Source organism: Carassius auratus, chromosome 7 (genome assembly GCF_003368295.1).
Source record: "Carassius auratus strain Wakin chromosome 7, ASM336829v1, whole genome shotgun sequence".
NCBI classification, from domain to species: Eukaryota; Metazoa; Chordata; class Actinopteri; order Cypriniformes; family Cyprinidae; genus Carassius; species Carassius auratus.
The window spans coordinates 11985823-12005441 of NC_039249.1; the positions used below are offsets into that span (position 1 = coordinate 11985823).

At 36.0% G+C, this 19619-nt stretch overlaps 1 protein-coding gene across 2 annotated transcripts in view; it reads right to left on the bottom strand.

Annotated features, from left to right (window-relative positions):
* adam10a (ADAM metallopeptidase domain 10a) overlaps positions 1-19619 on the bottom strand; it is a 62981-nt gene that overhangs the window by 19467 nt on the left and 23895 nt on the right. For both annotated transcript variants that reach the window (XM_026267324.1, XM_026267323.1), the window contains exons 3-4: positions 11192-11310; positions 2670-2828 (exon numbers count right to left, since the gene is read on the bottom strand). In XM_026267324.1, coding sequence (XP_026123109.1) covers positions 2670-2828; positions 11192-11310 — 278 coding nt within the window. The remainder of the gene's footprint in view (positions 1-2669; positions 2829-11191; positions 11311-19619) is intronic.

Sequence of the window (19619 nt, forward strand, 5' to 3'; positions counted from 1 at the left end):
CGCAAGCAGTTCTGTTTATTAACCGCTAGAACGTCAAAAGTTCCCTACTGCAGCTTTAAGTAGATGTATTCACTGTAATGAATGCATGTTAATGAAAGGATGAATTTCATTATTCTCAAAGGGATATATTTGTGACTGCATAAGGTCTCAGTTTACAGCAGCCTCCAGGAGTTTGACTAAAGCTCTACTGGAGCATTAATTATCAAAAGTGAGAATCAGAGATTAAGAACAGCAGCCCAATGAGAGAATACATAATTTTAGGTTTAATTCTAGAAGTTGACTGAAACCAAGACTAAATATGGTCAATTACATTCTTCACAATTTTTGATTTTGTCATTTAAATGTTCAGTGAGGTCTTCCTAAAAGTGGAGAAACATACCCACAGGAAACACTGTGAGCCTGGCATGAGCCAGTGAGTGATCCAGAGTTCACTCCCCTCTCCAGCTGCCCTCCTTCTGACCCCTGTCCTTGTGCTTCAATAGACCACTGTCAGCCACAATTTACTCTTTCCCTTTCCTTCCCATTGATACAAGTTCACTGTCCCTATTGGACCTCATCCACACTTGCAGTGAACATACATTAGCTCTCTTTAAAGATGATTAACTCTGAATAACTTTAACTCTGCATGCACAAACTCAGCGTTTAAGTGGCATGTGTGTGTGTGTGTGTGTGCTAGAGTTATGGTGCTTTTCTACTGCGTGGTATGACTCTGTTCAGTACGGCATGGCTCAGTTCGGCACTGTTTGCACTTTTTCATTCTGCGTCGCCTCATCAAGCTCTCGCTGGTTCTGCTCTTCAGCTATCAACAAGAGGAACGTCCGTACTTCCGCTAAAGACAAGAATACTTTTTGGCTGTTAAAAATAGGTGCGCTCGTTCAAAACAGTTGCGTGATCAGCAAAGTTTACACGTCACGTTTTGGTAACGGAACCTCAATCGAGGTGGTACTAAAAAAGTACCAGGTACTGTATCCAGTGGAAAACCACCCAAAAGAGAACCGTACCAAGCTCGTTCTTCCTACAGCTGATAGTGATACTGCGCACTTCATCACTTCAGAGGAGTGGGGAAAAGACACTTTATTTCCTGTATATTTTTTTTAAATATATTTTTAAAAGTCTCTTACTCTCACCAAGGCTCCATTTATTTTAAATAAAAATACAGTAAACCAGTAATATTCCGAAATATGTAAATTATTTTCTATTTTAAATCATTTAAAAAAGTAAATTACTCTTGTGACAGCAAAGCTGAATTTTCAGCAGCCATTACTTCAGTCTTCAATGTCACATGATCCTTCATGTTTCTGCTTATCAATGCTGAAAACACTAGTAGAAACTGCGATAAATCTTTGATGAACAGAAAGTTTGAAAGAATAGAATGTTTGAAAGAATATTTGCTTGAAATAGAAATATTTTCTATAAATGTCTTTAATGTCACTTTTGAACAATTTATTGCATCTTTGCACAACAAAAAAATTTAATTCTACTACCCCACACTTTTGAACAGTAGTTTATATAAGATTTACATAAAGATGAAAGTGTACCAGTCCAGATACCAAGCTGCTGATCTTTGACAGACTGTCACTTCCTATCATTTCTTTTACTGGAGGATATTATAACAGTGATAACATAAACTAGTATTTAAGAGGCTTTATCAGCCTGTTGAGCTGGAAAAGTGCACCACTATGTTTGATTGAGAGGGTGAGAGAGTTACAGGGCAAGATAGGGAGAGTAAGACAAAGTGCAAACTAAAAACCTCAAGCTTGGTTTATAACCTGGGCCTAGTCTGCTAAATGGGAAAAGGTAAAGCGCTCTGGATTTTGCTGTGTCCTAGCTGCTTTATTTGTGTGATAATGCTTTGTATTACACTGATTCCCTCAATTTCATGCTTATGATTCAAAACACCTTTCCAAAAGACTATAATGACCATCATAATGTGATGCAGTTCTAACAATAACAGCACTTTTCCATCCAAAAGCAATCAAAACATGCAATTCGAAACTAATTCCATAATCCAGCTAATATAAAAGCTCTCACCATACTTGGGGGAGTCTCAGAACATCAGATTGGAGACAGACTCACTCAGATGCTTTCATTTATCAGTCAAAAGGCGTAAGCTTGATATGGATCTTTACAGTCCATAAAATGGATTATGCTAAAAGCGGTTTATTTACATTTTATAGCATTTAAAACTGACTTGAGCAACTATCTTAAAAAAATCTTTGATTTATAAGAATTGCTTTATATATACACATCACCATTCAAAAGTTTAATGGTCAGTTGTTTTAAAAATAAATAAATAGTTTTAATCGGCAAGGATGCATTAAATTGATGGACAGTAGGAATATTGCAGTCAAAAGAATACATTTAGAATACAAAAACCGTTATTTTATATTGAAATAATATTTCACAATATTATCCTTTTTACTGTATTTTTGATCAGTCAATGCAGCCTTGATGACCATAAGAGACTTCTTTCAAAAACAAAAAAAGCCTTACTGACTCCAAACCTTTAAATGGCAACGGTTAGGTACAAAACGAGTTATAAATATATAACAGAAACTATATTAACACTACATACAGAAACATGGTCAGCAAGCTGGACACAGTAAAACATTAAATAAGAGATGTTTAACGGTATGTTGTAGGTCATTCCAATGCCAGTATTAGCTCACCGATGTCGTCCTCATGGTAGATGACTGAGTGGTAGGGCACATTCTGGTCTTTGAGGTATCTCTCTGAGGGCTCTACGTAGTATGTGCCCTGATGGCTCTTAATGAAACCCTCAAATTTCCCATCCACGATAGAGCCATGGGTCAGAGTGCCCTTCTCACCTGCGAGATAAAACAAACCAAAGATTAAAGACCAGTAAAGGCAACTGTCAAGGAATGTTGTGAAATATGACAAAAGGAGAATGTATAAAGAGATGCTTCCTTTGTTTTTGATCCAGTCATTCCTTTCCTATAACATAAAAAGCATGCATGCTCACACACACACACACACACACACACACACACACACACACACACGCAGCACACCATGCAACCAAGCTTGACCTTTAGAATGGTAATGAGCTCAGCAATCTGGCTACTGTCTCTGACAATCAAAGCAGACCTGTTCTCGATCTACAGATTTTACTTCATCTAGTGCTGTACCACAACAGTACGCAGATGGACATCAACATTTACACTCATTTAGGAAATGCTTTTAACCAACGTGAGTAGTAAATAAGTAGACAAAAAAATTACTAGTCCTAAGGAGGCATTAATTGTCAGAAAAGTTGCAAAAATACCATCTAGAACCAGGAACTAAAGAGAGATAATAATAATAATAATAATAGAATAATTAAATCATTTTGTTACTGCATTAACCCATTAATGCCCACGTTTGTTACAGATGTAACCACAATTATTTTTCAAACATAATATCTGTGTCTTTCACAATATTTTTAGGTGTATTATTCAAGTAAAGATGCTATAAGCGAATTCACAATATATATCTATAAAAAATAAATAAAAAAAAAGAGTTAAATGGAGTAGAGAATTTTAATAAAAACATAAAATAAAAAAATAATAAATTAAAGTTAAAACCTTATACAGATTTGCTATACTATTTTTAAATGCATTAACAGTCAAATGCTTGGCAAAGACGTGATTTAATTTCTTTTAGAAGGTTTTGAGGGGCTGTTAATTATTTTACCATTGGGGAACAATGAAACTGAACTACATCAAAATTTGAAGTGCAGTACAGAAAAACAAAGGAGTGGAGCTTCCAAGACCGTCAGTTCAATTTCAAAACAGATTGCCAAGTTCCACATGTGCGTGAACCATAAAATAAAGCACGGAACCAACAGAACAGACCAAGCAAAGGAACTGTTGTCAAATAATAATGTAGACATCTTAAATGTAAGGTCATCATTTTAGCTCGTTTTAAATTCTAGACCACTTTAGGAAAGAAAAATGAAAGAGACTCTTTTAATGTTTGGTGTTTGGATCTTACAAGCACCTCTACAGCTTTAAAAGAAAACGTACTGAAATAAAACAGTTCACTGGGATTTACCAGGAGCTCTCTGCTATCATGGTTAAAAGGCTAGTGGAAAGTTTGGGAGTGTGTTTTGGCTGTTTCTCAGGCCCAGAGGAAGAATCTGCAATCCGGTTTGAAAGCTCTGAAAGATCTTGAACTTTTCATCCTGAAAACTGATAATAACAGAAAAGAGATTCACTTTCACGCCCTGTGTAACATTAAACTCCTGCTCTCTTCTCCATCCCCCCCTGACCTTCTCCGCTCTCGTTCACGGAATGAAAGGACAGAAAATATAACAAGGTGAAGCATGAAGACATAAAACAAACAACAGCTGAGAGAGAGAGAGAGAGAGAGATAGATAGATCTATATATATATATATATATATATATATATATATATATAGGCACAATATACTTCTCAAACATTTAATTTCTTATGAAGTAAATAGTAATAAACAAACTGAATTTGTGTAGCAGTTCTCTGGTGGCTTATAAGAGGGACTTGTCTGGAGATGAAATCCACTTCAGAGTTAAAAAACAAACAAAAAAACAGAGGGAGTAGAAAACAGAAATGCTAATGAAAGAACGGCTGTTAATTTCATCGCCATTCATTCCTCAGAGAATTTGCACCATCCTGGCCTACTTCAAACTCTTTTGTGAATATAAGAGGTTACAAGATTAAGCACAGAGCGATGTTTATCCTTCAGAAAGTACAAAGAGTGCTAATGGATAACAAAGGGGGAGAGAGGGAGTGAGAGGACAGTGTTATATAGTTTTTGTCTTTTGACAAAAAGGACAAAATGTCCTTATATGTAGTCAATATTTCATCATGTCAAATGTATGTCACATTTTACTCCAACTGAAATGACATACAGTTAATGAATATAGTTTAATAACAATAATAATAATAATAATAATAATAATAATATTAACAACAAAAAATGTATACCCTTGCTGAATAAAGGTTTTACTTTCTAGCAATTTTTTTTTGAACAGCAGTATATGTAAAGCATGTAAGCACATATTCAAACATTTTTAAATGTATAAACAATCTAGAACATATGACTGGATTTTATAAATCAATACTTTCTATATTTATTTCTTAATTTTTTTAGTGCATTGCTGTTAAAAAAAAAGAAGAAGAGAGAGTTTCATTTTATTTACAGTTCAGGAGTTTCATCTTAAATACTGCTTACAAAAAAATCCTCAAGAAACAAAATGTCAATGAAAAAAATTTCCATTTTCATTCTTAAACTGCCAATAAAAAGTTGACCCCACAACTGTTCTCCATCTGTTGTTTTAAAAAATAAGTGATAAAATTATTTATTCATATTAATCAGTCCCTCCAGGATTTCACAATTTTAATTTTGTGATTTTTGCAATCAAAATGACTGATTTTGCTGTGGCTTTTCTCAAAATTTGCTGCATTTCTTATTGTTTTGCAGTGAAAATATACCACAGACATATATATATATACCATTTTTCTAACGCTGTTATGACTTTTCTGACTTTGAGAACCACTGTAGGTCTTCAGACTAATGTTTGAGGACTTCATCTGCAGTACGTCTCTAAGATGTTTCCGTTCAGATCTCAAATAGACATTTATTAGAATGCATGTTAAACTGTTTCTGAGACCTTTATCAGAGGACAGCAGATGATTCCCAGATCTTTAGCAAACGTCTTACAGATGTAATAAATATATATTACATCTGATAAAATGTACTTTTATTACTGTCATTCATAATGTCTAAATATAATTGAATGAATACAAAAATACATAGGCTATATTAGGGAACGGAAATGGCCTTTAAGTACTTCTCTGCAGCCATCTACAGTACTAGTGGTCATTTAATATATATATATATATATTTTTTTTTTTTTTAAATAAGGGTTTGCTTTCCTACATTATGAGACTTTTAGTTAAGGATGAACAAACATCGTCACATTAAAAATAACTTTCAAATTGGATAATACTTAAAGCATTGAAGTGCTGGGAAAAGTTGTGTAAAGCATTTAAAATCACTCGAAAACATTAGACCATTTCTGCCACAATTTGTCCCTGTGGTTTATTGTTAAATCCATGGTCAAAGGTGGAGATTTTGTGTTTATTGAACAATGTTTTTCCTGGTTTCCACATCAGTGGCATTTGTTCTGATGTCAGTTTTATCAGAATTCTTTGCTGTATGTAAATGATTCTCACAAGATTTCACAGAGATGTTATAGATTCTGTGGGGAATTCGATTGCTTTCTTTATACTGTATCTCCCAGCGCTGTGTATAACGGTGTCGTGTGATCGAGATCAGCCCGTGGCTCAGGCTCGAGCAGATAAACGGTCTGCGCAGCCCGAACTAGTAGCACGGATTCGTTCTGCTTTCAGTTTGTTTATCCAATGTAGCTCTTGTAAATCAGTCCTGATGAGAACGCAAGTCATTTCTTTGATGGAATGCGCATTGCGGTGACATCACGGGACGCTTCTAAGCCCAAATTATGCTGAACTTGTGTGGCATTTACACAAATTTACGATCTTTTGGAAAAATTGCTGTTTGTTTGAGTTTTCCAATAAACTCAGCGATCGCAAAAATCACAAAATCCTGGAGGGACTGATAAATGTATTCACAATCCTCAACCATGTTAACTTTTTCAGGCTTGAAGTCCTACACTCCCTCATATGAACAGATCACATGAATGTAATTTCCTGACAATACCAGTTATTATGAAACATCCTGTGGTGAGCGGGAAATTACATGAATCCATTCAGAGCAATTCAGAGACTGAAAGGATGCGTCAGTACTAGGGTCAAGGGAGATGCTCAGAGTCAACAAGGATGCCTGATTAGATCAAGAGAAAAAAGAAAGTAGATTTCTTTCTCCAGTAGGCAGTCTGACCATCATTTAAAGTACATGAGTAATTGCTCAAATCTCGCTAAAGTGTGTTTATCACAAGCTGTACCCATCATCAATTAGGTTCAGTGCCTCATCGCACTACAAGGAACATAATGAGAATAAGGTAATGATACACTTGTTCTGAAGGCCTTCACTAAAGTGAGGTCATGATGTCAGCTCACTTCAGAAACGAGGAGATCTGAAAACACTGAAATACCCCAAAACGTAAAAAAAAAATCTGTGCAGAGACTGGATTAAAAAGATCAGTAACAAGAGTCAGTAGAAAGCTATACAATCTAAAAAATAAAAGCCAGGCAATTATTTAAAATGTGTCCAAGGAGAATATTTTTGTTATTTAAAAAGGAACACTTCACTTAAAAAAAAAAAAAAAAAAAAAAAAAAAAAAAAAAAGAGCCTCATTTTCCAACTCCCCTAGAGTTAAACAGTTGAGTTTTACGGTTTTCAAATCCATTCAGCCAATCTCCGGGTCTGGCGGTAGCACTTTTAAATTAGCTTAGCATAGATCATTGAATCTGATTAGACCGTTAGCATCTCGCTCAAAAATTACCAAAGAGTTTCTATATTTTTCCTATTTAAAACTTGATACTTCTGTAGTTACATTGTGTACTAAAACTGACGGAAAATGAAAAGTTGCCATTTTCTAGGCTGATATGCCTAGAAACTATACTCTCATTCCAGCATAATCATCAAGGAATTTTGCTGCCGTACCATGTGTGCAGCAGGCGCCCCGATATTACACAGTGCCTGAAAATAGTCTCCAGCTAGTTTGTGTAGTTGCATCAATAGCAGGGTTGCTGGGGACCATTTCAAATTCTAAATTTTAATTTTCCTTCTGTCTTAGCTAGGGGTTGAATGACTAATGATTTTTTAAAGTTGACTTTTATGTGATGAAAGTCGAGTCGATGCCGACTAGTCAATGATGACATCATTAATGAACAATTAAGTCTGGAGCTGTGGAAAAACACCATATGACACAGCACTGCCCACATGCCTATTGCTCCTATAACAGCTCATTTTGCCTTTGGGTCGTTTTATTTCACACAGATTTCTGCTCGTTCTAAATCAGTTATAGATAAAGTAGCACAGTAAAGATTGGATTTATATGAATGCATTAGTGAGAGCGAATGTGTGTGAATTTCTACATGGTAGCATTTCTCTAGTAGTAGTGACGCTGTGGGATTTAGTTATTAAAAAATATACGCTTGAACTTTTCAGTTTCTAAGCTATTTTACTGAGAAATCACAGAACAGCGTTGACAGTACATTTCCACGCTGAATGATTCTGTGCGCGAGCTATCTGCGCGTGAAATACGAGCTACTGTCTGTAGCCTATGTGTGTGTGTTACACTGCAGCAGTGCATTAGATTAGAACAGCAATTAACTAGCAATTAGCAGCAATTAACACGATGTAACTACAGAAGAATCAGGTTTTAAATAGGAAAAATAAAGAAACTCTTCATTTTTGAACGAGATGCTAATGGTCTAATCGGATTCAATTATTTATGCTTAGCTACAGCATAGATCATTGAATCTGAAGTGTTACCGCCAGACCTGGATATCAGCTGAATTAATTCAAAAACGGTCAGAATGCAGTGTCTTTTGGCAAAATTCTATACATTTAGAATTGTGTTAGAGGATTTAAGTGGAAGTTTGATCAGCGGGTTATGTGAGAAATAAATGAGGTGCACAGTGGTCAGATTCATGTGGAAAATGTCATCATAGCAGGGTGTGTGTGTGTGTGTGTTTGTGGTTCAGCTTGACGTCAGGACACACCTTCACTTTACAGACGTTTTCCTTCTTTTACAAAACAAACAGAAGACAGGATGAGCCTGACTCTACAGCCTCTATAACCTTAACAAACAGTTTTGATGCAAAATTTTGGGGAAAATTTATATAATTAAGTTCGCTTGAGGTGGTCTTTGAAAGAGTTAATGCGAATAATGGGAGACGGAAAATGCATATGCCAAATAAATTCCTCCATGCACATCAAAAAAGTCATGTGACTTTGCACGAAGGTATGGGTAGGGCTGTGAAAAAATCGAATGTGATTTTCATGCACATCTCATCAGTAAAGACGCTCCTGTAATTAGAAGTATATCTCCAGCATGTGCGTTCAGATCATGGTTGCCAGGTTTTCACAACAAATCCTGCCCAGTTGCTTCTCAAAACTAGTCCAAAACTAGCCCAATCGCGTTTCCAGGAGGTTCCCCGATAAAAAAATTGCTTTCCGGGGTTAAAATTTAAGTTTTATGGCATGGTTGCCTTGGTAAAATTCGCATTTTAGGGGCTAAATATCATGTTATTGTAAGGCTGGGCGATATATATATATAAAAAAAAGATATCTCGATATTGTCAATTTTTACGATATTCGATATATATCTCGATATGTTTGCATTTGCATTCAAATAATAAAAAAACATGATTTTCTTTTGCCCATAAAACAAAAAAACAATTTAGATTAAACAGCTTAAGCAGTTAAAAAAATCTAGACCAAGAGATCACTTACTGCTTTTTATTAAATGAATACATGTAGGCCTAAATGTAACTGAAGCAGTGCAAATTAAGTACAGAAAGTGCATTCTGTCAACTTTTTAGTGCATGCAATTCACAATTTATACTATGCAACTGGGATAAGTATTTTATTTTTTTAACAAGTTTTTAAGCTAAGAACACAAGTCTGTCAACTGTCTGCGGTTTTAATATAAGCTCTGTGGCATGAAACTATGTTCCTACTGACATTAAAAATCCTGTCAGATGGGGAGCTAGTTGCTGAAGCACATAGCTATTTCTTATATATAAATATATATAAATGAATACCAAAGACTTTTGCATTCTCTCTGTCTATATTATGGAAACTGGTAAACATATCAGTGAAATTCCCCAATATTAATTCCAATTGGCCATAGCCTACGTTTCTCTATTCAAACATCAGCTGTCGAGTAAGTGCATTTATTTTGTGATCACAAATGCAAACAATACAGTTGAGATCTCATGACAGAACACAGACCGGCTGAACGACGCTTTCATTAGATCGCTCAATTTCAGCTTGTTAGTGTTTTCAGATTATTGTCGGCGGCTCTTCCGCAATGAGGAGTGAGCACATGCGCATGGTTGCCAGATTGCTTAAAATAAGCAAACACCGGGCAGAAAATGTATCCTTGTAAGAGTGGAGCTCTGATTCGGAGATTTAAACTCTTGTTATCTGGCAATATTCGATATATCGCCCAGCCCTACGTTATTGGTATTGTCGCTTCGACCCGCGGACATGAAAAACAACCACAGACTTGGCAACATTGGTTGGCATTTACTACACAGAGCCGTAATTCACTGACAATCTGCACAAAATAGATTTTAAAATCGGTGGCGATTCTTTGTCGATTTTGAAAGCGATTTTCAGTGAGTTCTCCTACATTTCTTATTGATATTTTGTGCCAGTTTATCAGGTAAGTAATGATTTTGTTTTCTTTGACTCACTGGATGGAAATGGTGCTTATTTGCAACTGTTTTATGCAATATTCCAATTTTTCACACAAGTAAAATTCTCAATTTTGGATGAAAACACTGCGAGTAATATTTTTTTGTTTTTTTTTTACACTTTTTAAGCATTTCTATTAGAAGGCACTGAATGTCATTAACACCAATTTAATCAAATAAATGTTCAAACATAATAAGGCAATAACAATATAATACAAAGACACATTTTATATAATTTAATCAATCTTTTTCCTACACTGTTAAGAAATTAATATTTCTATCCAGTATGCATTAATCTGAGTCATAATAAAATTATTTGTAAGGTTACAAAGGACATATCTATGATTGAATGTTTTATATATTAGTGGATGTTTGATTATGTAGGATAATAGCTACTCATTTTAGTCAGAATTTATAGTTATACAATTTATATTTATAGCTTTTTTTCCTCTCTGACAGCAACAGACAAGCACCTGTATAACTTGAGAATCCTAAAATAACAATGACAATCCCCGAATAATTCATTATGCAGTTCTTTTGCCCCCAAAATTTGAGACATTTTCTGTGGATCAAATTAAAGAAACACCACCAGAAAAGCAGTTTTCCTTCACTATATGCTCTGTTTCTTAATAACTCTCTACCTTACATGATGTGTACAATCTTCCAAAACAGTGTACAAATACAATAGATAGAGGCAATGTTTCTGTGGCAACTCAGGAAGTGTGTTGAGGTGGATGCATGCCTTTATGTACTTAAAGTGTGTGCATCTGGAAAGTGCTGGAAAGGTGCCATGCTCACCGTAAATTTCTCCAGTGTAAATGTGAGAAGTGTCATAGGGAATCTCTACTCCAGAAACTTCCACCTTCAGATCAGGAGCGAAGAGAGAGGTGTCCCTCTTCATCCGAAGGTTAAAATGCCTGGTAGGAAAAGAGAGAGAAAAAAAACAAGATTAATGGACTGTGAAGTTGCCTGTGAGTGTACACACAATGTGTCCCGCCAGAGGTGGGTACCACATCCACCAAAATACTACTAGTCTGAGCCAAGTCAGAATAAGAGTCATGATGCAGAGCATTACTGAAACTGAGATACAGGAGGAATAAGGGAAATCTGCCAAACAGCATTTCTCACTTCCAAAACTATTTTTTTCCCCCTCATTTACCAGCATTTATTAAAATAATTTCCTCCATTTAGATTGTTCAATTTCCCATCATCACATTAGGTCATTAGGATTTTCTAGAACACTAAGGACTGGTGAGTGACTCATAGTGATTCAAAATGATTCATCTGGGTTATTAACTCGACACACTTCTACATGGTGACGCTCTGACATGTGGAAATTTATAAGTGAGCGTGTGCAGGATGTCTAGTTGAAGACATGGTGGATTAATGAGAAGAAAAAAAAACATTGAGTAAAAGAAAGTTCACAACAAGAATGATAATCATATAGATAAAGTTAACTGTATTAGCAGCTACACCAGAGCACAATGAAGTTTTATTTAAGCATGCACTCGTAATAGTTATGATGTGGGGATTTCGCTACTCTCCAAAATATTCAAACTATTATTATAGCTTTTTAGTTATCTTTAGGAGTTATCCTTGGTGTGCCTTAAAATTCCACCATCAAACCCAAAAGCAATCTGCAGATACAAATCTCTATGCTCAACATTTTTGGATGCATAGAATGGATTTAAAAAAAATGTACCTCGCTCCTCATAACAGCCAAAACAATCATCAAATCTGCCATAAGGAAAATGCTATAATACTTTTTTCATATACTGGTCATTTTCGGTTTAAAAGTTCTGTCTAATCTTTTATTACACAAATTGTTATACAATGACCGTAAACTATGAAGTTAAGAATCTGCTTTCTTTAACTTCGTATCGGCCGATGGCAATGATAATAAAATAAGCCAAATATCGACCATGGTGATACATCAGTTGCCAAATATTTTTTTAAATAAACACGCAAAGGGTGGGGCAATGTATATAGCATTACAAGTCTATTAATTCCCACAGAGCTTTTTGCAGAGTACTGTGTGTGCAGATTACATCAGTCATTTGTTTTGTTGACAGCAGAGAGAGAGAGAAATAAATATCTTGCTCTGCTGAAATGGTCTTGACCACCCTGCATTCATGGATTCTCTCAGGATAAACGGGATCAGGCATCACCCATGGTCGTGCAGCTGAGCCTGTGTGTTTGTGTGTGTGTGTGTGTGTGTGAAGCTCTTGTCTAATACATCAGAGGACTAAAGGAGCCAGACAATAGCTGTGGACAAGATGTGCCTCATCAGGGGAGATTTTAATCATGTTAGATAAAGAAAAGACATTACCGTAATGTAAAAAAACAACACAATATTGACCTAAAAGAAAAAAGAAAAAGCTTAATTTTGTAAGAGGCTGAGTACAGGAAGACTCGAAGCCAAGGGGGCGGACCTACGTCCCTGTAGTAAACACTCCTAGTGATGAGCATAGCAGCTTGGTGCTCCACCCAGAATTGGTTTGACCTTTGTCCAGGTAAGACTCAATGCTCACATACGCTAGTACTGTCATGAGGAAACTGAGAACAACAGTGAGAGATAGACAGGGTCATAAAAAAATAAAAAAAAAAAAAAAAGTGTAGGAGGAAAAGAAGATAGAGGAAACTAAAAGGACAGAGAGTCCTGGAGGGAGAACAGGCAGGTGGAGGAGGTCAGGCCATTCTCACAACTCTCTAATTAAAACTACCCTTCGCTCTCTCACACACACACACACACCCCTAAATGAGGAAACAGTTTTTTATGCACAGGAAATTCTAATTATTACAGACAACCCCTAATCAAATTATAGCCAAGTAAACTTACAGACATTTAGACTACACAGCCAAATAAGAAATGAATGAGATGAGATCAATATGAGAACTTACCATAGACGTCTATTGTTTTTTGTATAGCTAGGTATAAATACTATATTCTCACCTCAGTCCTTTTTATTACCAACTCAAACCTGAAGGAAAGTTTGTTAGTTATCCAACAAACTCATTTTTCATGAGTAGCATCATCAACTAATTGCCTATTTCAGAGAGATAGTTCACACATAAAAGAAAATGGTCATCAATTACTGACCCTCATGTTGTTGAAAACCAGTTTTAACCACTTTAATTGTCCTGCTTTCGCTTTTCAAGTGAAACAACACTGAACGATTGAGGCTTTCAAGTCAAAAAATGGCACGAAAAGCAATTTCACATAAGTAAACAAAAAATAATTTTGGACATGAAAGTGAATAATTCTTGTTTTAAGAGATTTTTGGGGCATACACAGATTTTATTTTGATTTAAACAAGTATTAATATTGTGGCAGACTTTCACTTGGAAGTAAACAAAAGCATACAGTACAGATTCTCTAGTACAGAAGGACATTAGGAGTACCGACGAACAATGAATACGGTTTCACGAACCATGCTTTAACACACAAAAGACACTCATACCTCAGGGCAGGCACAGACAGGCACCAATACCTGCCATTTATTGGAGACACAGTAGCAGAGATTCAAGGCATGAGCATATCGCATGTTCTTTCTTGTAAGATCCTGTGAAGTGATATGCTCAGACCAAAGGAAGTAGTGCAGGAAGTCTCAAAGTTTTCACAACTTAAAGACAGAGGATGGCATTTTGCACAACAAGTTTAAATGAGATCACTTATGAGTCAATAAATGAGTCAGATGTTTATAAATTCAGAGATTCATATATTAAAGAATTAAACTTCAGAGGAGCTTGGTATAAACAAAAATCAGAAACTGATGATTTCATATTTCCACTGAAGCACATGACTCAGATCATGAACAACACCCAACATCTTATTCAAACTTCGACGAGTGCATCGAGCAAACACACAAACCCCACCCAAAATCCCCATATACTAGTGCAGTCTACCCTTCACTCACCTCACCACATTAGTCATGGTAGAGACCACGGAGCACAACATTACCCACAGTGCCCAGAAACATTCTTTGCTAATCATGTCAAACCAAGGCAGGCCTTTAAAAAGTAAAAAAAAAAAAAAAAAAACTTGTGCTTTCAATATCCCAATCTCTGGTGCTTCTGCAGGTGGAATAAAGCGTTAAAAAAAATTATCTCCATCTATCTAAAATTGGTCATTATTGTCCAAATGTTCTTAGGAGTTATGGTAATTGTCTCACAGTCTCAACTTTAAAAAAAATTTCATAAAACATGCAAGAGAATGTCTGTTTTAATACAAAGCATTCTACAAAGCATGAGAAAATAAAAGAAAGCAGAGAAAACAACAATGTAAAAGTACTCTCTGGTGCACAAACTTTCCATTTCCTTTTCCAATTACACTTAGGCACTTACAAGTGAATTTCATTACACTGATGTACATGGAATACTGAACGAAAATATAATCTAAAAGAGTTACATTAATAGATTGCATTTACAATGATTCTTCTCGAAGAACAATTTTACTAGTTTTAAGTTAATTATTAATAACAATTTCCTTATGAACATAATTTTCTCTATTTTAAAAACACTAAAAAGGATTGCTAATGGAAACATTAAGCCACATGTATCGTCAAGAGGGATCAGAACAGGAACCATAATAATTCATTTCCTTTAAGGTTCCCATCTTCTGGGATACTGCCTTTCCTGGTCAATCGTACCCTGGGACGAGAATAGAGAGCACCTCAGCAACCGCTGTTTGCTTCTCATACAAATTAGCAGCATTCCCACTTATCATTACTGCAGAGGGCTATATTTATCCTCATGTGACGACAGGAAGGCAACATCTGGGAAAGCAGTGTGTTTGTAAGCCATTAAGTACAAGCAATCACAAAAACCTGAACTCAGCAAATGCAAAGCACACATGAAATCACAAACGCATTCACAAAGTGAACAGGATTCCTACTCTAGAAAAATAGTTGTGATAAGAGAAACTGAAGAGTGTTAAAGATGCCATTATTATGGGCAAAACTTCATTTCATTCTGCAGCCCTAATATGCCAGCAGATGGCTGATTGTGATTTTAATGTGTCTCATCACCAACAGATCATTAGACTCAGATAGCAGCACTCGACCTCAGAGCCAGAAGAGACGGCCCCCTCATCAGCTGAGCAACAGCAAGCCTTCATTAGCTCCACAGTAAATCACTGCATTTCACTTGCAGTTGTCAAGCTCCCAGCAAACTCCTTTGTTTGAACATCTTAAAAGCCAAAGGGAGGCATCTAGGTTCACACTGTGATCTTTTGTCCCGGGATGGCGTCACTTTCACTGCTAAAGGCAGTTCCAGGAATATCCCACCCGATCCCAGTCAGACCCAATTTAGTCCAAGCGGCATGTGCAATGTAAAACACTTTCAATTACGTTTACTGTAATGCATCTGAAATTAATGACATCCACCAGCTCAGAATAAGATGACGTCAAAAGCTTAGACGGCAACTATGCACGTCTATAAGGCCAGAGTGATGCAGCAACAGGATATTTACTGTGTGTATGATGCTCCTTTTGTTTACTACAGTGTGATAAAGGAACGCTTTACTAGAGTGCTCTATGACAGACGGGAGATGGGGGCGGGAAACAGCAGGGGAATACTGAGTGTGAGTGAGTCTGTGAGAGGGAGAATGATAGGCACTGTGAATGAAACAGCCTTTAGAGAGCAAGCAACTGAAAGAGAGGGAGAAGAATAAAGAATAACCGTTGTTAAAGATGACTGTGAGAGATGGCAGCTGAATTAGGTCAGGACAGAGGATGTAAGCGCTAATGAGAAGAACATCCCTATATTACACAACAGCCTGTCTCACTGACCTGAGCTAGGTCTACCTGCCTCTACCTGAATGACACCCCTCAACAACAATAATAATAGAAATCAAAACAGAAAAGCTATTTATTTTTTATTTTTATGAATTGACATTATTATAAACAATAAATCAAATATGAAATAAATAAAAAAAGTTAAAAAAATGATTAATAATTGTATTACCACCATCAAATAAACCTAACGCAAAATTTATAAAAAAACAGTGCAGTGCAGCCAACTGACTCCATCTATAGTGGGATGAATGATCTTCAGAAAAATTGAGCCGGCAAAGTGACCAAATGCATACTGCTAGGGAGAGACGTCGTCTCGGAGTGAGTTTGGATTGTTTCTCTAGGGACAGGGGCTGGCTGTGAATCACAGCAGAAATTAGGGCTCTGGAATCTCTGAGCTGGAATTTGCCTCAACTGCTTGCCTCTCCTCCTGTCCTTCTCTCCTCTTTAAAGCTACCTATTTTTAACCACACTCCATTCTAAGGACTCATTACTGAGACACAGATTTGCCCATCTGGCTGCTGGAGGGCTTTACATATGGATACTTGTTCTATGAGTACACGAAAACCATGAAAATAGAGAATGAATCGTCAGACGCCAGAGAAGCCATTGATCCTGCAGTGCATAGCGTGCCTGAATCAACTTTCCTTGCCAGTTTGTCTGTGTTTAATGCTGCGTGCCACACAGAATCAATACAACAGAATTAATTGCTGACTGCACCATTGCAGGCAAGAGCAAAGCACTGGTGAGAAATCTGATTCCTAGAACTGAAATGTGATTAACTGGACACAATTCAACTCAATTAAAAAGATATGTTGTATAAAATATGAACTGATTCTGAAGTAGGGTTGTGATGGTGAGGACATTTTCCCACTGGTTAATCGAGGTGTGACAACACCTGTAATACTGGTATCACCGTGGGGCGGGGGCGTTCCCTCTTGTCCACGCTTTCCTTCGCTTTTAAATAGCTTGTAAAAGTGTGTGCGCATTTTCCTTAAATAGCGGCAATTCGGCAATAAAGCAATTGTTCGTTTTTAGTTTCCCTCTTTTCCTTGCTTTCCTTCGTTTTAAATAGCTTAAAAGCGCACACTTTGAATTAGTGACAGTTCGGCGTCAATTGCTTGAATGCAAAAATTTTTTTTTAAAATACAACGTCGAACTTACTTTAGCCTATAACTCAAACATAGAACTTTTATTAACAAAAATACAACATGCAATAGGGCAGGCTATCCCTAATATAAAATTACAATAAATTGCATAAAGTTTAAATGGGCATACAAAACTGGAAATAGGCTAAATAAACATACATCATACTGTATATAACCAAATAAATAAGAAATAAAGAACGTTTAATAGTGAAATGAATAAGAGAGCTTGGAGGCACGGCACACACCTAGATGTCAAATAAAATAAAATAAAAATTAAGTTTAAATGAAGTAAAAATCAGAAAACAAAGTGGAACCAATTAAATAAGAAACAACAGTTTAAAAATAAACTTCCAAAATCACCTTCAAAATGCAAAGTATTGCCAAACAGATGCTTTTACATTATCGTTTAGAAAGTAAATCATAGGTTTAGAAACTAAATCATAGTCTATAAAAATCAAAACTGCGGTGGGAGTTGGTGCCGCAGTGAGTAATTGACGTAATGGGCATTGCAGCTTAACACCGGTATAACTGTCATCACCGTCTATCAACGCAAGCCTATTTCTGAAGTAGCTTCACACAAAAAAAAAACTGCCTAAAGATCCCCAGTGAGAAAACTAAAGGCAAAATCCCCTGAAGATGTTTAGGTAAAAGCAAACCTAGTTCAAACTAAAAATTTTAACTAACTATTATAAAATAATGGTAATGGCTGCTGAAAATTCAGCTTTGCCATATCACAGGAATAAATTACATTCTAAAACATATTTAAAAAGTTTTGCATCTTATTAATATTATTATTATTATTATCATCATCTTTTTTTTTTTTTTTTACAGTTTTTTTATTAAATGAATGCAGCCTTGGTAAGCATAATAAACTCACAAACAAAATATTTTTTTAAATCTCTGTAAAGCAGCGTAAATCATGAAACATGAATCTTCATTTAGTAAAAGATGATGTTTTGACCTTGTAAAATATGCTTTTAGTACTTGTTGAATTAAAAATGTATTTACTTGTCCATCTTCTAATGCGCTTTGAAAAAGGGTATCAAGTCTTAATGAAAGTCCCGATTAAAACATTGTGTGCTTGTATTCATCGTTTTAACTATCTTATTGAGGATTGTTCTCTAATTACCCCCTCTCCCTGCAGGAGTACACATGATCTCAATAAGGGTACCGTAAACTGTTGTAGTGTACCACACAACGGTGTTGTCCTTCCATTATCGGATGCAGGCCGAAGCCAGTGTGATTAGAAGCTTTCCTGCAGAATGCCCTAGAACAGCACCTCAGACTGAATTCAATTCAGAGCAACAGGACAAAAACACCAGGCACAATATGACCAACTGGAGGAAGAATTACTCTACAAAGAGAAGAGACAGTGAGAGTGAGTGAATGTAGAGCACAGCAGCAGAGATTCAGGTGCAGGAGCGGTTAACCGTTTGATGGATGGGGAAGCTTTATTAAAGAACTTTTCAGTATAAAGCCTCATAAAAAACCCATCTGGTGATAAGTCAACATCATCTGTACAGCACATACTGCTACACAAAAGGACATATTTGGACTGTACAGATCACTGACATAATGATAAAGTGTGTTTGTGAGAGAGCAAGACAGCCAGAAGGAGAATCTTTTGTGCTGCTTGCTCACTTCACAGCATTTTTACCACTGACATGAACTTCACATTTTTACTTTTCTAAGTAAATGCACTTGTTGATAAAACTGGCAAATAAATCATATATGAATTTACATCTCTTTAAAAAGAAAGCTCCCTTAAAAAAATAATAATAAAAGTTTTATCAACATCTGCATCCACATCTTATTTTCAGTAGGAAGAACAGTACCACACAAATTAATTTGCTTTAAGAAATGCTTTGAAAATGACAATTTTTATAAACTAAAACCTCCATCACAGAGAATGTACACAAAATACACACTTATAAGGAAAACCTCTTCATCTCAATTCATTTTCCTCGAAAAACACAGACGATCTCTCAGCACTTCCTTTGTTATTTCAACCACCTGTGTGCTTTGTGAGTCCCTTCACTGTGATCAATAATAAGAAAGAATGGACAGCAGATGAAACCCCTCAAAAAATGTCTGAGTTTTTGTGTGGCATGACATCTGAAGAGCTCTGCAGGCCTTCTAAGAAAAACAAAAAACAAAACAAACAACTTCCAAAAGGTGAAGATCACAGTCAGAAAAACACAGTTTGTTGCTCAATGATGATCTCTTTTGCTTCCAGAACCAAAGAAAGTAAACAATATGTTTCATAGCGTGTAACTGAGCATTACA